General features: G+C 44.2%; 1 protein-coding gene across 2 annotated transcripts in view; it reads right to left on the bottom strand.

Annotated features, from left to right (window-relative positions):
• fpgs (folylpolyglutamate synthase) overlaps window positions 1–18,906 on the bottom strand; it is a 54,365-nt gene that overhangs the window by 32,827 nt on the left and 2,632 nt on the right. Inside the window, exons 1-9 of one of the 2 annotated variants that reach the window (XM_080212414.1) lie at window positions 14,789–14,895; window positions 11,404–11,538; window positions 10,801–10,854; window positions 9,535–9,599; window positions 3,965–4,079; window positions 2,457–2,534; window positions 2,038–2,099; window positions 1,710–1,812; window positions 934–1,011 (exon numbers count right to left, since the gene is read on the bottom strand). In XM_080212414.1, coding sequence (XP_080068540.1) covers window positions 934–1,011; window positions 1,710–1,812; window positions 2,038–2,099; window positions 2,457–2,534; window positions 3,965–4,079; window positions 9,535–9,599; window positions 10,801–10,854; window positions 11,404–11,436 — 588 coding nt within the window. In that variant the 5' untranslated portion in view covers window positions 11,437–11,538; window positions 14,789–14,895. Of the gene's footprint in view, window positions 1–933; window positions 1,012–1,709; window positions 1,813–2,037; window positions 2,100–2,456; window positions 2,535–3,964; window positions 4,080–9,534; window positions 9,600–10,800; window positions 10,855–11,403; window positions 11,539–14,788; window positions 14,896–18,906 lie in introns of those variants that run through there. The other variant, XM_080212413.1, reaches the window with a different exon arrangement.

Here is an 18,906-nt window from a genome sequence, read left to right as displayed (position 1 = left end):
ACCAAATCCCTACAATCCTGTGCACTTAGCATGGCCAATCCACCTAAGCTGCATATCTTGGGACACTAAGGGGCAATTTACCATGCCCAATCCAACTAACCTACACATCCTGGGGCTGTGGGAGGAAACTGGAGTACTCAGAGGAAACCCACACAGACACGTGGAGAACTCCGGACACCCAAAGCTGGAATTGCACCCAGGTCACCGATGCTGTGAGGCAGCAGTGCTAACCACTGTGCCACCATGCTGGCAGTAGAGCCAGTCTATGCAGCAATGTAAACTAGTCTGATCCAGCAATTTTAGAAGAGGGAGGAATTAAAGTGCACAAACACACAGGTATCTGAACATTACTTCTATTTTCTCCAGTCCCATTCTCACAATCAGGGCCGTCAACAAACAAATCCCTGTGGATGGAAGTGAAAGGTGTTGTCAGTAAACCAGAGGGTATCACAGCATCTGAGAAAGTTCCCTCTGGAGGCATATTGCTAAATGCAGGTAGTAACCAAGGCACAGAGACCAGGAACGACTTCAGCAATCTGGAGTAGTGAAGTGGGGGACGGGGGAAAAAAGAATTCTGATTACTCCTGCACTCTTCGACTGCTGCCAGACAGGGTTGCACGAGAATGCTGGGACGGCACACAATCTGACTAGGCTGTGTTGCCCCACAGTAACCTGCTCAGACTCACTGCCTGCACCCACTGAAACACTGAGATATAAAGGACAATGAAGCATGTCCAGACATCAAGCAAGATTCAGCCAAACGGCAGCATGGGTTATAATCAGTGATGGGGTAAAATCCCTGGTGCAGTTTTAAGGATGCACATCCTCATCACTGCAAGTGGAATCCCACTGCTTTCATTTGAAAGATGCACCAAGTCCCAGTGAGAACGGAATTGTTTCCCACTCTGCCATCCTCATCTCAGGGACACTTACCCCGATCTCCTTTGCTCTTTCCACAAGGACAGCCATGGGACCACTGGGCTGTGGGACTGTGAACGCTGGGACTCCTGGCTGGAAAACAAGGAAATAGCAACAGTTGACAACTACTGTCAGATACTGGAGTTACAAGAGGAATAGGAAGAGCAGATGGAGGAAAGGAAGAAAGGAAAGAATAGCAGCATAGTTGTTAGCAGTGCCAGGGGCCCAGGTTCAATTCCGGCGTTGGGTCACTGTCTGTGAGGGATTTCCACATTCTGCCCGTGTCTGCGTGGGTTTCCACTGGGTGCTCCAGTTTCCTCCCACAGTCCAAAGATCTGCAGGTTAGGTTGGTTGATCCTGGTGTCAGAGAAATTATCAGGGTAAATATGTGGGGTTACAGGAATAGGGCCTGGGTGGGATTGTGGTTGGCACAGACTCGATAAGCCGAATGGCCTCATTGTGAACTGTCAGGATTCTATGAACAGTTACAAGTTTTAGATCTCAGGGACATCCTAAAATGCTTCATGTCTAATGGGTTTTGTTTTCGAAGTGAAGACAGAGAGAAAGTCAAGAAGCGAAGCATTCCATAACCAAAAAACACATCATTTCAAGAAGTAAAAATGTTTATATTGCTCAATGTCAGTGATGTTTTCAACACTCAATGATCCAACTTCTGTTGGCACAAGCTGGACTGCAGCAGAAACAGATTCTCTCACAGGCACGACTGGTGGAATGTGTGCTAGGCAGGTGCAAACCTCTTGCGGTCAGGCTGAAAAACAGTTTCCACTTACCTTAAAGATTCCTCCTTTCTGCCACGCGATTTTCTCCATGGTGTCTCCTAGGATACTGACATGATCGATCCCCAGAGATGAAACCCCACAGACAACAGGACGTCTAAACATTTCAAATAAATGAGAGATCACAATTCCACTTCCTTGGGTCTAGTGAGTCAATCTAAATAAAGAGCGGGCACATTTAGACTTACTGAAACCAAATACTTCGGCCTGTAACCAGGGTGGATATTTGGGTGTTGGGGACTGGGCAGAAGGGGTAATGGGCAGACACACACACACACACACACACACACACACACACACACACACACACACACACAATTACCGGATGATGTTGGTACAATCATAGGCTCCACCTATTCCGACTTCTATTATTGCTAAGTCAACCTGAAAGGAACATAACAGATAAAACTCAAAGATTAATGTTCATTTACAGGCAATTATAGCACCAACAGTCTTAAGTAAAATGTGAATAGTCCTGTTGAGTTAGTGATAATAACCAACCATCCCCCCACTTTGACTTTTTTTTATTCTAGAGCTAGTCTAACTTGCTGCCAGGCTCCTAAACTCAAACCTGCACCTGCCTGAGAGTTGATTAGTCCCTTGATCCCACGGCCTTCAACAGACAGCATCCAACAATCCCACAGGCCTGCGCAACAGATCAGTCATTGACAGGAGCGGCATCACTCCACCCTATGTTTGTCTTCCAGACTAAATATGATGGCACAAAACTTAAAAGGTTACCTTCTCGTGCAAGAAGATGTGGAAGGCAAGGATGGTGAGAAAGCGGAAGTATGCAGGCATGGTTCCAGAGTCAGCATCCTTCACATCAACACAGACAAGAAAAACAAAGAGTTGGTTAGAGATGATTCCATAACTGTTTTGCATTCAGCCCAGGAGCAAGCAACCTCCCAAAAGCTATATTTTAATGGGCTCACATATGCAGGAGTGCAAACCTCAACTTTAGCCAGCGTCACAAAAGGGAAATTCTCAGGCTGGAGTGCACAGGATCAGAACATCAAGAGGACCACGGGATCAGAATATCAAAAGTATCTTTCATGACTGAATCTCACTACAGGAATAAAAATCAAATCAAATGTGTGTGTGTTTGAAGGGTCTTAGGTTTGTTTAACATATTTTAAAGCCCTACATGAATGCAAGATGTTGTTGCGATCATTCCTAATTTAATAACATAGAATCGCTACAATGCGGGAGGAGGCCATTCAGCCCATCCAACGAGCATCGACTTTCCTCCCCAGCCTATACATTTAGCAAAGCCAATCCACCTAACCTGCACATCTTTGGACTATGGAAGAAACTGGAGCACCCAGTAAACTCCACACAGTCACCCAAGGCTGGAATTGAACCCAGGTCTCTGGCACTATGAGACAGCAGTGCCAACCACTCTGCCACTGTGCTGCCCTTTAATTCTAGATTTTTTTAAAAAATTAATTCAAACTTCACCATCTGCCATTGTGGAATTTGAATCCAGGTTCCTAGATTACTAGTCCAGTGACAATACCACTATGCTACTGCCTCCTGCCAATTCCCTTCCTCACCCCTGCAAAGTGTACTATCTGCAGGATACACTGCAGCAAACCACCATGGCAGCTCCTGGCCCCACCATCTAGAATCATAGAAACCCTACACTACAGAAAAAGGCCATCTCGGCAATCGAATTTGCACTGACCACAATCCCACCCAGGCCCTACCGCCTCATCCATACATATTTACCCACTAATCCCTCTAAACTACTCATCTCAGGACACTAAGGGGCAATTTTAGCATGGCCAATCAACCTAACATGCACATCTTTGGACTGGATGCTCTTATGTACCTGCAAAGTACATAGGAGCATCCTCATCTCCAATTCTCACACCATATGATGTAAGTTAATAAATTACTGGGTCAAAATACTGAAGATTCCGCACCCAAGTGCACAGCAGGAGCATTTTCGTCAGGCCTATGGCAGAAGTTCAGGAAGGTGACTCAAGAGCTCCTTCTCAAGGCAACTAGGAACAGATAATAAAAGCTGCCTTGCCGGCGATGCTCACATCCCATGTATCATCAAAATAATAAGATAGAGAAAACCAGAATGTCTCTCACTGGTGTGTACAATCGTCACAACACCCTAATGTAGAAAAAAAATTCTTCAGCAATTCACAAAAATAACGAAAATTATCCGTTTTCAACGACAGCCAAAACAATCATGCGAAACATCACAATATCCAAAAGGCAGATAGGAAGCTTACCTTGGTTTCAACCAATTGGTTGTAAACCTGCCAGAAGTACTTTGTAAAGAGCTCTCTGCTGATTGCTTTGCCATTAATTCTGATTCTCTCCCTTACTTGCACCAGGTGTGGGGAGCTAGTTATAAGGAGAGGATGGTTAGAACACATGACCTGAAAACAGGCTGACACGGGAGAGAAAACAACTGAAAAGAAAGCACACGTGCAAGTACATGGAAAGAGAGAGAACAAACAGGACAGAGGTTTGAAAGGAAAGGCAGCGGCACTGAAGATAGAAAAGAGAGAGCAGCGACAGATGAGTGAGTTGAGGAAGAAGGAGGAGGAAATAAAGAGATGAAAAGAGTGCAGGAGCAATCAATCCATGCACCATGGAAAGGGAGAGAAAATGGACAGAAGAATGAATGAATGAAATGCAGAGAGCAAGAATAAATGAATGCTTTTTTTAAAACAGTGATTGCAGTTCATTACAGTCTTGTGATGCTCTATGAATGCAGCTAAGACCAGAAAACCCAGGACACACATGCTTCAACTGTAATATTCCATTATCTGTGACAAAGTGGAGAGAATCCATTTATTTTAAAACCGACCGAAATCATGGATAACACAATCATCTAGTTGTTCAGTAATAATCTCTGACAACAGGTTTGGGGAAAACGAGCTCCAAGCCCATGACTGCACACAGACAATTCAGGGGACACCTCAAAACTGCCATCATAATCAGCTCATCAGATGATTAAGTTTCTGTATCATACTAACACAGTATTTCTTTTTAAGATGAGAACAAATGACATAGGGTGGGAAAATGGTAGCATAGGGGTTAATGTTACTGGACTGATAATCCAGGGGCACGAGTTCAAATCCTATAATAGTAGCTGGAAAATTTAAATTAAATTAAATTAATCCACAATTACAAGTTAGTTTCATTATCATGATTACCGAAACCTATCAGATTGGTGTAAAAAACCCATTTGGTTCACCAATGTCTCTTAGAGAAGGAAATCTCCTGTCCTTACCTAGTCTCCAGACATACAGTAATAAGGCTGACTCCTAACTGCCCTCTGAAGCCCTAACAAGTTGTACCAAACACTACATAAAAGTCCAGTAAAAATAAAATCAGATGAACCATTGGACACAACAACCCTGCAAAACCCTCAACAGCATCTGTGAACTTGTGCTAAAATTAGCAGAATAAAGGACAGCATTGTCTGAAAGCAAAATAGCAGAATGTGTTAATAGCAGGATAAAGGACAGCGCTGTCTGAAAGCAAAATAGCAGAATGTGTTAATGGAATAAAGGTCAGTACTGAATGAAAGCAAAAACATGAGAACAAGTGCAGATTGGTACTTGTGTGTGTTTGTGTGTGTGTGTGTGTGGTGGAAAGGATTCATGCTAAACAGCTGAACCAGCATGCCACAGATACTGCAAGGTGATCCCACAACCAAAGAATCAGATCAAAACTCTGAAAACCTGCCAAATCTAAATATGAATGATGGTGGACAATTAAACAACCAGAAGAGGCTCCACATGTACCCTATCCTCAATGATAGGGGAGCCCAGCACAATCAGTGCAAAAAAAAATCAAAACTAAAGTATTTGCATCCATTTTCAGCCAAAAGTGCCAAGTGGATGGACAACCCATCTTGGCCCTCTCCTGAGATCTCCACCAAAAATGTCAATCTTCTGCCAATTTAAGTCACTCTATGTAATATCAAGAAACAGCTAAATGCACTGAAAGCAGCAACAACTATAGATCCCAGTAATATCTGGACTATACTGAGGATTTGTGCTCCAGAAATACCCACAACCTTAGCCAAGTTGTCCCAGCACTGCTATACCACTGGCATCTAAATGACAGTGGGAAATTGCTCAAGTTATGTCCTGTCCATAAAAGGCAGGACAAACTCAACCCAGCCAATGACCTCCAGTCTATTCTTGATGATCAGTAAAGTGATGGAAGCTTTCAAGCAGCATTTACTCAGCAACAACTTACTACATGGACCACTAAGCTTCAGATCTCATTACAGGCTTGATCCAAATTCAAGAGGTGATGTGATTGACTACCCTTTATGTCAAGACAACATCTAACTGAATATGGCGTCAAGAGCCCTAGTAAAATTGATGTAATTGTGAATTGGGGAAAAGTCTCCACTGGTTGGAGTCATACCTAGCACAAAGGAAGACAGTTATGGAGGAAAATGGTTGTGGTTGCTGGAAGCCAATCATTTCAGTTCCAGGATATCACTGGAGTCCCTGAGAGGTGTGTCCTATGTCCAATTGTAGGTCATTGTCTTCAGCTACCTCAACAATGACCTTCCTTCCACGATAAATTCAGAAATGTGGACATTTGCTGATAATTGCAAAATGTTTGGCACCATTCACAAATCCTCAGGATACTGAAGTATGTTCACCAGGTCTAGACAAAATTTAGGCTTGGACTGATAAGTGACAAAGAGCATTCATGCCATCCAGTGTCAGACAATGAACATCTCCAACAAGATAAAATTAAATCCCCTCTCAAAAACATTCAATTGTATCTGAAGCCCTCACCATCAACATCCTGTGGGGGAGTTTACCATCAACCAGAAACTTGACTGGACTAGCTACATAAACATTACGACTGCAGAGCAGGTCAGGGACTGAGGATTCTGCAATAAGGTAATTCTCACCTAATGGCTTCCCAATCCTATCACCTGAAAGGCACAAGTCAGGAGTGTGTTGGAATATTCTCCACTTTCCTGGATGAGTGCAGTTCCAACAGCACTCAAGAAGCTGGACACTATCCAGCACAAAGCAGTCCACTTTTTGACATTCCATCCACCGCCTTAAAACATTCACTCCTTCCAATACTGTGTGCCTGACACCATGTGTCAGTTGTATTGCAGCAGCTCCCCAAGGCTCCTTTGGTAGCACCTTGCAAATCCACATATTCTACCACGCAGAAGGACAAGCAGCCACCATGTGGGAACACCACATATGAATTAGGAGCGGGCCACGATCCCTCAACCTTGTTCTGCCATTCAATAAGATCATAGCTGATTCAACTGTAACCTCAAGCTCACAATCCTGCTTCCCCTTGTAATCAGGAATCTATCTAGTGCCATATCTTAAAGATATGGCGCGAGATAGATTCCTGGAACTTTCGAAGAAGTTCCATAGACTCACCACACCTACAAGCCACACATCAGCTCTACTTGAAACCACCACCGTCCCTACACTGTTCAGGTCAAAATTTATGAACTCCCTTCTTAAAGTTGCTGTGAGTATCATCTAATCCACCTGAACTACATCAGTTTAAAACAACGTCTCACTATCACGTTCACAAGAACAATTAGGAATGGGCAATACATGCCACCCTCAACAGCAACACCCACATCCTGTGGACAAAGAAAATAGAGCAATGTGGCTGAAGGGGACATTTTTCCACTTTTGCTATCCAACAATATCAAGCTCTCCAGACAACCTAGCAGTGTGCCTTAAGGATCCCCCATCGTATCCAACATGCCTTCAGCCATTTCCACCACCAAGAACCCTGGGCAATCAAGTATGATTTTTGCTGCCAAGTTACAAAAGTTTTGGTGATGCGACGCCTTCAGAACTGGACTGAGACAGCACAAACTCAAGCCTTTTACAACTAGCAAATGGAGGAGAACACTATCTCTTCAGTTTGACAGGAATCACAGTCTAGATTGGGTCCAAACCAAACCCCAGAAATTGAAGTGCTCTATCCCTGTGACAGATTAGCTTTTCTAATTAGAGGGTCAGTGTTCTTTAACATCTTTGTAACAGGAGCCCAGCAGTCACTGATACTCCCAAAGTCTCCACCCAAACCAAGGAAAGTACACGTTATGATCTGACATGTGCAAGGTCCTTTTAAAGACATTATTCCTGAGCACCATTACCCAAATCTATCTGCTTAGGTATCAGTCCATTCAACTTGGTCAGCTTGGACCATATAGGGCAGCTACATGTTAAGAGATGTCTTTGCACCTTACTGTAAGAGGCAGATGTACCTGTATGGAAAAAATATTTATTCTGAATGAGGGTATTTGACCACACAATGTAAAATTGATTATATTACAGTCTTTGTTATGATACATCACCAGAAGATTTGGACTGGTGTTTAAGACCATGGGAAGTGAGGTAAAATATTCAGCCCCTTAAGCCCGCTCCTTTGTTTAATTAGATCATGACTGGTTCATATCTCAACTCCACTTACCCATTTTGTTCTATGATCCCTTCTCCAATAAAACTTAATCTATCCCATTCTGGAAATGTTCAATTAAACCATCATTTAGGTCTGGGTCAATCTCTACCAGCCAGTTGAGAGTCTACAGCCAACCAGAAACTGGGTGATAGCACTAAGTGAAAGACAAGGTTATCAGGACCAAGCATTGAGGCAGTTTGCCATTGAGTATTAGCATAAAAAAGCCATTTGGCCTTTTTGAGTTAAATTAATAAGATAAGGTTACAGGGAAAAGGTGGGAGAATAGGGTTGAGAAACACATCAGCCATGATCAAATGGCTGAACAAACTTGATGGCCTAATTTCACTCCTACATCTTATGGTCTTATAGCTCATCTACTTCAGCTGTGATCCTTTCAGTATTCACGAATCAGTCACTCTGGTTTGAATACGTTCAGCGACATGAACTTCCAGATCCCCTGGGTTACAAAATTTCAATCGTCTGTAACTTCTTAGGTGAAAAAACGTTCTCATCTCAGTCCTAGCTGGCTGGCCTCTTCTCCTGAGATTAAGGCCCATAATCCCTGACTCCCCAGCCAGGGGGAACATCTTCAAAGCATCAAACCTGTCAAGTCCATTTAGAAATTGATGTTTCAATGAGATCATCTAAAGTAAAGTTTATTTATTAGTCACAAGTAGGCTTACCTTCACACTGCAATGAAGTTACTGTGAAAAACTCCTAGTCACACATTCTGGTGCCTGTTTGGATACACTGAGGGAGAATTTTAGCATGGCCAATTCACCTAACCTGCACATCTTTGGACTGTAGGAGGAAACTGGAGCAGCCAGAGGAAACCCACGCAGACGTGGAGAGAAAGTGCAAACTCCATACAGACAATGACCTAAGCCGGGAATCGAACTCAGGTCCCTGACGCTGTGAGGCAGCAGGGCTGACCTCTCATTCTTCTAAACGCTACGAATAAAAATGAGTAGGAGAGCAGGAGAAATGTTTTAATTATTTTCAATATTCTGAGGAGGAATAATATACTTTTATTTTACATATTAAAGGCACTATATCAATTTACTGTATGCGCTTTTATCTGTTTAGCTGAACCCTTACCATTCAATAAAACCAGTCATGTTGAGCAATCATATGTTTATTCTTACACAACGTGCAGAAATTACATGGCATTGCGAGATATATCCTACAGTGGGTTTACTGTCATAAGGTTCAGTTCAACTGTTCATCTGTGTGGTCTGGGGCAGAGGCGGAGGTACTGAACAATTAAATGATCTCATTTAAAAGCACCAAAAGATGAACACGAACCCTCCCTGTCACCCAGAGGTGATCAGTGTGTGACACACAAGTGCAGAATCGCTCTTTATCTTACCTGTAGAAACCAGTCTTTAGTCCGTAATTGCGCAATATCTTTTCACAAAACGCACACGTTGAGCCCTAAAATTAACAAAAGAAAACTCGGGTCACAATTAAAAGCAGGATGAGAGAAATAAGAAAAAATACTCTGGAATGTACATTCTGGAGAATGCTGGTCTGCAAAAGAAGCCATTAAACTTCAAACACAAATTCCTATCCCAGATTTTTGTCATCATCATCCTCCTTATTGAAGATGTAAACAATGACACTTTATTAAGGAAGCATCATACCAATTTCCTTAGATAGATCACCTTAATGTTTGTGGGAGCTTGCTGTGCACAAATTGGCTGCTGCATTTGCAGAACAGTGACTGCACTTCAAAAAGCAACGTTGGTTGTGAAGTGCTTTGTGACATCCTGAGGTCATGAAAGATGTGACATTTGAATAATAGCCTCCAGCCATCAATGGATAAGATTGTTTATAACCAATAGATACTAAAGAATTCATAAAATAATCCCATCTTCTGACACTCATCCTCAGAATGTGGGTATGCCGGCGTTGGACTGGTGTAAACACAGTAAAAAGTCTGACAACACCAGGTTTTAATCCAACCGATTTATTTGATAGTAAACGCACAAGCTTTCGGGGTTAGTCCCTTCGTCAGGTGAATGGAGAGTTCTGGCCTCAGAGCTGAGGCCAGAACTCTCCATTCACCTGACGAAGGGACTAACCCCGAAAGCTTGTGCGTTTACTATCAAATAAATCGGTTGGATTAAAACCTGGTGCTGTCAGACTTTTTACTCATCCTCAGACACAGAGTCCCAACATATCCTTGGTCACATGGAGGTCTACTACAGCAGTAAAAGGAAAGGGATTTTCAGTCATTCCTTTTTCTCCCCCCACTTTACTTGGCCTCACATCACAGGTCATTGATTGAGACACTGACTCTGCAGCAAACTTCTAAATCTTTGCTAATCCCACTACTCAGCAGACAGCCATGATCCAAGAGCGATGTCTGCGCTTACTATCAGGGGGTCTCAAGATTTTGCACTGCTTCCCCTTCAACCCAGGAGCACAGGATTAAGAAAGCTTACAATGGGAGGGAAATCAAAGGAACAACTCTCAACTTGGAGTCCAACAAACAGAACTACCAAGTGCAAAACCAACAGAATTTCAGTGCAAAAGAAAACAAACCACATTGAAATATATATTATATAACGTGTATATATATATAGCAGTGCCTGTCCTTTAGAAAGTAAATGGATTTATGTCAAGGACTGACCTTGCCCTTTGTCCCAGTCACATGGATGATGGCAAGCTGGTCCAAGTCTTCAATCTACCACCAACAAAAGAAACAATCAGGTTATTGGAACAATATAGCTTTTAAGTAGACAGCATAATTCATATCAATCATGGGAACTTTCTCATGAAGATCTGTTAGGTTAGGACACTAACCATCCTTCATTCTCCTTCTCCTCCACTTCCCCTGCTGTGAAGGTGCTGACCTTAGGTCTTCACAGCCACTGAGATGGGATCTAAATGGCCAATCTAAATGGTCTGGAAAGTGAACACCTTGGTAGCTTACCCATGCAGCCAATGTCCACATCTCCATTTTTTCTGCCCTGTGCAACCTTGATTGATTTTTTCCTTCTTGGGATGCCCATAGCCCGAGATTGCACAGACCATCTTTGTTCTCCCTCCCTTCGTTCATCGATTTTCTTATTCTCAGGTCACTGTCATCAAGCACACAAGAAGGATCCACCTAATGAATCTCCCCACCCCACTCAGTTGACTGGGCATCTTCACTAGGAATCAATCATTTGGGTGGATGAGGTGTATCATCCTGAATTGCCCCACACAACCAATAAGAACGCTATTCCTTTACCGCTATTCCGGCTCGGTACACAAAGGATTTCATTGCTTCCAGTGTGCCTTGCGTTCGACCAAGCTGCTGCTCCCGTCGGATCTGCTCCAAGGTGCTTGCATTGGTCTGGAGGGTGTTGAGTGCCTGTACTGCATCCTGAAACGAAATGCAAAGGAATAGATCAACTAAACATTCTTTTAAAATTCATCACCTTTTTATGGTATCAAACAGCACAGGAGGGCATTCAGCCCAACTTTCTCTGTGCCTGGATTCTTACGTAAGGTGATCTGACAAGATAGGAAGACAGGCCCTGGAGTACCCTCTGGAAAGGCAAGATGGAGGGGCACATTACAAGGTCTCCATCTGCTGACATTCCCCAATCTCTCATCAATCCCACTCCCAACTCCCACTACTGAACAAAGATGATCACCTGGCACTACTTCATTCAAAAGGAAATGATAAGAACATAAGAAATAGGAGCAGGAGTAGGCCAACTAGCCCTTCGAGCCTGCCCCGCCATTCAATAAGATCATGGCTGATCTGTCGTGGCTCAGTTCCACATTCCCACCCTCTCCCCATAACCCTTAATCCCCTCTCTCATCAAAAACCCATCAGCCCGCGTCTTAAAAATATTTAGCGAGGCAGCCTCCACCACTTCAACGGGCAGAGAATTCCAGAGATTCACCACCCTTTGAGTGGTGAAGTTCCTCCTCAACTCTGTTCTAAACCGCCCCCCCTTTATCTTGAGGCTATGCCCCCTATTCCTATTATCCTTTCTGAGCGGGAAGAGTCTCTCCACCTCTAACCTATCCATCCCATTCATCATCTTATACGTCTCAATGAGATCTCCCCTCATTCTTCTAAACTCTAACGAGTACAAGCCTAATCTATTCAGCCTCTCCTCATAGCTCATCCCCCTCAACTCCGGCATCAGACTAGTAAACCTCCTCTGCACTCCCTCCAAGGCTAAAATATCCTTGCGTAAGTACGGCGACCAAAACTGCACACAGTACTCCAGCTGCGGCCTCACCAATGCCCTATACAGCCGCAGCAAGACCTCCCTACTTTTATATTCAATCCCCCTCGCGATGAAGGCCAGCATCCCATTCGCCTTCCTGACCACCTGCTGCACCTGCAAGCTGGGTTTTTGCGACTCATGCACAAGGACCCCGAGGTCCCTCTGCACCGTCGCCTGCTGCAGTTTTTCTCCACGTAAGTAATAATCCTTCCTACCATTATTCCTACCAAAGTGGACCACCTCGCACTTGCCAACATTAAATTCCATTTGCCATTTCCTGGCCCATTCGCCCAGCCTATCTAGATCCTTCTGCAGACTCTCCCCACCCTCCGCACAATTTGCCTTTCCACCAATTTTGGTGTCATCAGCAAATTTCGACACCATACACTCGGTTCCCTCCACCAGATCATCTAATATAAATGGTAAATAGCTGAGGCCCCAGCACCGACCCCTGGGGCACTCCACTAGTCACCATCCGCCAATCCGAATAGCACCCACTGACCCCCACTCTCTGCCTCCTATTTGACAACCAGTCCTCTATCCACGCTAACACCCTACCCCCAACTCCATGCCCCCTGACCTTCTGTAATAACCTCTTGTGAGGTACCTTGTCAAACGCCTTCTGAAAATCCAGAAAGACCACATCCACCGGCTCTCCTCTATCCACCGCCCTAGACACATCCTCATAGAACTCCAGTAAATTTGTCAGACACAACTTCCCTTTAAGGAAACCGTGCTGCGTCTGCTCTATCAAGCAGTTCCCCTCAAGATGCCTCGCTATTTCCTCCTTGATGACGGATTCTAACATTTTACCTACAACAGACGTTAAACTAACAGGCCTATAATTCCCCGCCTTTTGCCTGGCACCCTTCTTAAACAACGGCGTAACATTAGCCGTTTTCCAATCTTCCGGCACTTCCCCGGAATCCAGCGACGTCTGGAAAATAACCACCAAGGCATCCACTATCACCTCCGCCATTTCTTTCAGGACCCTCGGATGCATTCCATCCGGTCCTGGGGACTTGTCCACAATCAGCCCCTCCAGTCTGTCGAGCACCACCTCTCTAGTAACAGTAATGTCAGCGAGACCCTCCAGTCCTACCACCTTTCCATCTCTAACATCCGGCAAATTATTCACGTCCTCCTCCGTGAAGACCGAAACAAAAAAGTTATTCAAGACCTCAGCCATATCCCCATCCCCTACCACTAAGTCCCCCTTCTCATCCTCTAAGGGACCAACGTTCACCTTAGCCAGCCTCTTCCTTTTTATATATTTATAAAAACTCTTGCTATCCTTTTTTATATTAAGCGCTAGCCCAGCTTCATAGTTTCTCCTACCCTTCTTTATCAACTTCTTTGTCAATCTTTGTTGACATTTAAACCTCTCCCAATCCTCTTCTCGCCCACTACTCTTAGCTACTCTAAACGCCTCCGCTTTTAATTTAACACTTTCCTTCACCTCCTTCGTTATCCACGGCTTATTACCTCTCCTCCTACGGTCCTTTTTGACCATCGGAATAAATTTCCGCTGAGCACCAAGAAAGATCTCCTTAAAGATCCTCCACTGCTCCTCAGCAGACCTACCTTCCAACGTGCTCCCCCAGTCCACATTCGCCAATTTTTCTCTCATCCTACCGTACTCCCCTCTGTTCAAACAAAGGACGCGTGTCTGGGAACCCACTTTCTCCTCCTCCATCTGCACCAGAAACTCCACCATACAATGATCACTCTCCCTAAGAGGATCCTTCACCACAAGTTCCCTAATTCTACCCGCCTCATTACATAGCACGAGATCCATGATAGCTCGCTCCCTCGTCGGCTCCAACACACACTGTTCGAGGAAACTATCCCGGCAGCGTTCCAAGAACTCCTCCTCGAGCCCACCGCATCCAACATGGGTCGACCAATCAATATGCAGATTGAAATCCCCCATAACCACGGCCGTCCCATTCCTGCACGCCGCACTTATTTGTGCGTTAACAGCCCGCCCCACCTCCAGATCATTATTTGGGGGCCTATAGACGACACCCATCAGCGTCTTCCTCCCTTTGCTGTTCCTAATCTCTACCCACATCGATTCCACCTTCTGCTCCTTGGCTCCAATATCATCCCTCGCTACCACCCTGATGCTATCCTTAATCAGCAGAGCTACGCCCCCCCCTTTTCCCTCCTGCCTATCCTTCCTAAACACTTGATACCCCTGGACATTCAGCTCCCAGTCCCTGTCACCTTGCAGCCATGTCTCTGTAATGGCCACCAGATCATATCCATTAGCAACAGTCACATAAACTAAAGTCCTAGATAACATTAGCTCAAATTCTGAAGTGTGGAACTTTGATAGGGCTCAGCCGTAATTACAGATTTTGCTATTTGCAAGTGCGGCTTAACATTAAAGTTGCTTATCCGTCTGTCGCTGGAGATTCTTGTAGTCACATTTCATGGGTGATCCTTGAAGTGACCAACGATCCTCGCCAAGTTAAAAATGCAATAAAAATCAGACAATGTTGCAAACACGTAGCAGGTTGGCAATCAACTATAAAACGTAGGACAGGGGTCAACTATTTAGGTCCTCGGCTTTGTCCAGAACTGAAAGGTTCTGGGGACGGTATGGTGGCACAGTGGTTAGCACTGCTGCCTCAGTGCCAGGGACCTGGGTTCAATTCCTGGCTTGGGTCACTGTCTGTGTGGAGTCTGTACGTTCTCCCCATGTCTGCTCCGACAGTCTGTAAGACTAGTTAGGTGCATTGACCTGAACAGGCGCCAGAGTGTGGCAACTAGGGGAATTTCACAGTTATTTCATTGCAGTGTTAATACAAGCCTTGTGACTAATAAATAAACTTTACTTTTAAGAACATAAGAACATAAGAAATAGGAGCAGGAGTAGGCCATCTAGCCCTTCGAGCCTGCCCCGCCATTCAATAAGATCATGGCTGATCTGTTGTGGCTCAGTTCCACTTTCCCGCCCTCTCCCCATAACCCTTAATCCCCTCTCTTATCAAAAACCCATCAACCCGCTTCTTAAAAATATTTAGCGAGGCAGCCTCTACCACTTCAACGGGCAGAGAATTCCAGAGATTCACCACCCTTAAGTAAAAGGTGACTGAGTTTAATGTGGCTCAAGTTGCACTTTGCCCAAAATATGTCCAGTGACAACACACATGCACATATTCAGTCATCAGGGAGGGTGAAAATGTAATACGATAGAAAAGATCAGTTCTCACGATAATGCAATTCGAATCCTAAGATTAGCTTTCAGTCTGCAACACACTCTTGGATATCTACAACAGTCCAATCCTGTCAATTAGATTCCTGTTTTAAGGTACACAAGGTTTAAAGTATTTATCCACAACACCCTTCAGACACTACTACCTTCAGTAGTTCTACCACAAACACTGGTTTAATGAGGGACTAGATTAATCTTTCCTGATTACTACTTTCTATATACCAATTTTTTTAAAAATCTTTTTTTTGAGATTACTTAATCTGGCGTGAAATTCAAATGTATGACCAAGTCAAGCCCTGGGTTCAATTCCTGTTTTATGTGAAGGGCGTTGAAGTTTGCTGGGATACTACTCATGGGTCCCAACCACCCTCTGGTGCCTAATTCAAATGCCCACCCTGCCTAGAGTACTGAGCCCTGACAATGCATTCAACCACGTGGATCATCACTTTACAGATCAGTGGATAGCAATCGGAGACTGAACCACCCACCTAGCCCAGGATCCTATCTTAACTGCAACACATAACTACCAATCCAGGTCAAATCAAATATTTCAGTGCAGACCATGCATCAACCCTGAACGACGAACCTCTGTTAAACATTGAGGGAAGCATGTGATGATGGTTTATAAATTATTACATACAAAGCAGTGATAAGATAACAATCATGAGCAATCACTGGGGGAGCTGGAGTTTTTTTTAACATTTCCTCTTGGGGCATAGGTATTGTTGGCAGGGCCAGCATATATTGGCTATTTCTGTTGCCCGTCAGGTCGTGAGCTTCCTTCTTGAACTGTGGGGACACCACATTGCTGTTAGGAAGGGAGCTTCAGGATTTTGCTCTGGTAACGGTGAAGGAACAGTAATATAGTTCCAAAACTTGTGGGTGATGTTGTTAAGTAGGTTATTACAAGAGTATGGAAAGAGAGTCAGCCAGCAATGCAGTCCAGTCACTTGCTGGCAGTGACCAGGCTGAGGGGGAGTTCATCTGTCTGATCCTTCAACTATGGAATGCAGACAGACATCAGAATCTGGAGGTGAGCAACATATCTGATAACTTGCATCATTTTTATACAAGGAGTTTAAGCTCCCCACTTTCAGGGGCACTGGGGAGAGTTATAGAACAAAGAGATCTAGGAGCACAAGTTCATAGCTCCTTGAAAGTAGAGTCACAGGTTGACAGGATGGCGAAGGCGACATTCGGCATGCTTGGTTTCATTGATCACAACAATGAATACAAAAGTTGGAACACCTTGAAGTTGTACGACATTAGAAAGGCCACACTTGGAATACTGTCTACAGTTCTGGTCACTCTATTACAGAAAGGATTTTATAAACTAGAAAGAGTGCAGAAAACATTTACTAGGATGCTACCAGGACTTGATGGTTTGAGTTATAAGGAGAGGCTGGAGAATCTGGGACGTTTTTCCCTGGGGCGTAGAAAGCTGAGGGGTGATGTTATAGAGGTCTACAAAATAATGAGGGTATAGATAAGGTAAATAGTAAGCATCTTTTCCCAAAGGTAGAGGAGTCTAAAACTAGACAGCATAGGTTTAAGGTGAGAGGGGAGAGGGAAGAGATACAAGAAGGTCCAGAGGGGCAATATTTTCACAAGAGGGTGGAGAGTGTCTGGAATGAACTGCCAGAGGTAGTAGTAGAGGCACGTAAAATTCTGTCTTTTAAAAAGCATTTAAACAGTTACATGGGTAAGATGGTTATAGAGGAATATGGCCAAATGTGGGCAATTAGGATTAGCTTGATTGTAAAAACTGGGCGGCGGCATGGACAAGTTGGGCCAAAGGGCCTGTTTCCATGCTGGCAATCTCTGACTCTAAATAGCAAAATCTACAACTGAGGCTTTATGAAAGGTCCATACTTCCAAAATTTGAGCCAACGTTGTCTAAGACAGTTCTGCCCCAGTCCATGTTAGTATGCTGACACATACCAAGCAGGCAGATTCCAGTTTGTGCTAAGTGAACTACATTAACCCAGGGAAAGGGGGAATCAAAGCAGGTTGGGGTTGGAATTGTGAAAGATCAGGAAAGCATCCCACTCATGATTGCAGTCTGATGCTCTCTGTTGTAAAATATCCACATCAGATACCTAGGCTCACACACAAGCAGTGACACAGTTCAGTCAATAATTATGGAGCCAAGTCAATCAGTAACTTGGTGCCTGTAACCATAAACAACTCTTTCCAAATTCAGATAAACACAACTCAAGTTTTTATTTATGCAGCTTAGCAAAGAACTAAGAGAACAAAAAGAACAGAGAACAAAGAAAATTACAGCACAGGAACAGCCCTTTGGCCCTCCAAGCCTGCATCGACCATCCTGCCCTACTGAACTAAAACCCCCTACCTTTCCAGGGACCACATCCCTCTATTCCTCTCCTATTCGTGTATTTGTCCAGATGCCCCTTAAAAGTCACTAGCGTATCAGCTTCCACTACTTCCCCCAGCACTGAGTTCCAGGTACCCCTACCCTATGTAAAAAACTTGCCTCATATAAACCTTGCCCCTCGCACCTTAAATCTATGCCCACTATAATTGAGCCTGGAAAAAAGCTTTTGACTATCCACTCTGTCCATGCCCCTCAATCTTGTAGACTTCTATTCTCAACCTTTGTCGTTCCAGTGAGAACAAACCAAGTTTCTCCAACCTCTCCTTATAGCTAATGCCCTGCATACCAGGCAACATCCTGGTAAATCTTCTCTGTACCCTCTCCAAAGCCTCCACATCCTTCTGGTAGTGTGGCGACCAGAATTGAACACTATATTCCAAGTGCCGCCTAACTAAGGTTCTATAAAGCTGCAACATGACTTGCCAATTTTTAAACTCATTGCCCTGGCCGATGAAGGCAAGCATGCCGCATGCCTTCTTGATACCTTCTCCACCTGCATTGCCATTTTCAGTGACCACTGTATCTGTACACCCAGATCCCTCTGCCTATCAATACTCTTAAGGGTTCTGCCATTTACTGTATATCTATCTGTATTAGACCTTCCAAAATAGATTATCTCACATTTGTCTGGATAAAACTCCATCTGTCATCTCTCTGCCCAAGTCTGCAACCGATCTATGCTCTGCTGTATCCTCTGATGGTCCTCATTGCTTTCCACAAATCCACCAATCCTTGTGTCATCTGCAAACTTACTCACCAAACCAGTTACATTTTTCTCCAAATCACTGATACATATTACAAACAGCAAAAGTCCCAGCATTGATCCCTGAGGAACGCCACTTGTCATACATTCAGAAAAGCACCCTTCCATTGCTACCCTGTCTT

This window comes from Carcharhinus amblyrhynchos, chromosome 25 (genome assembly GCF_965287045.1).
Source record: "Carcharhinus amblyrhynchos chromosome 25, sCarAmb.v2.hapA, whole genome shotgun sequence".
Classification (NCBI taxonomy): Eukaryota; Metazoa; Chordata; class Chondrichthyes; order Carcharhiniformes; family Carcharhinidae; genus Carcharhinus; species Carcharhinus amblyrhynchos.
The sequence above is the reverse complement of the archived record's forward strand: the minus strand, read 5'-3'. Positions and strand labels throughout refer to the sequence as shown.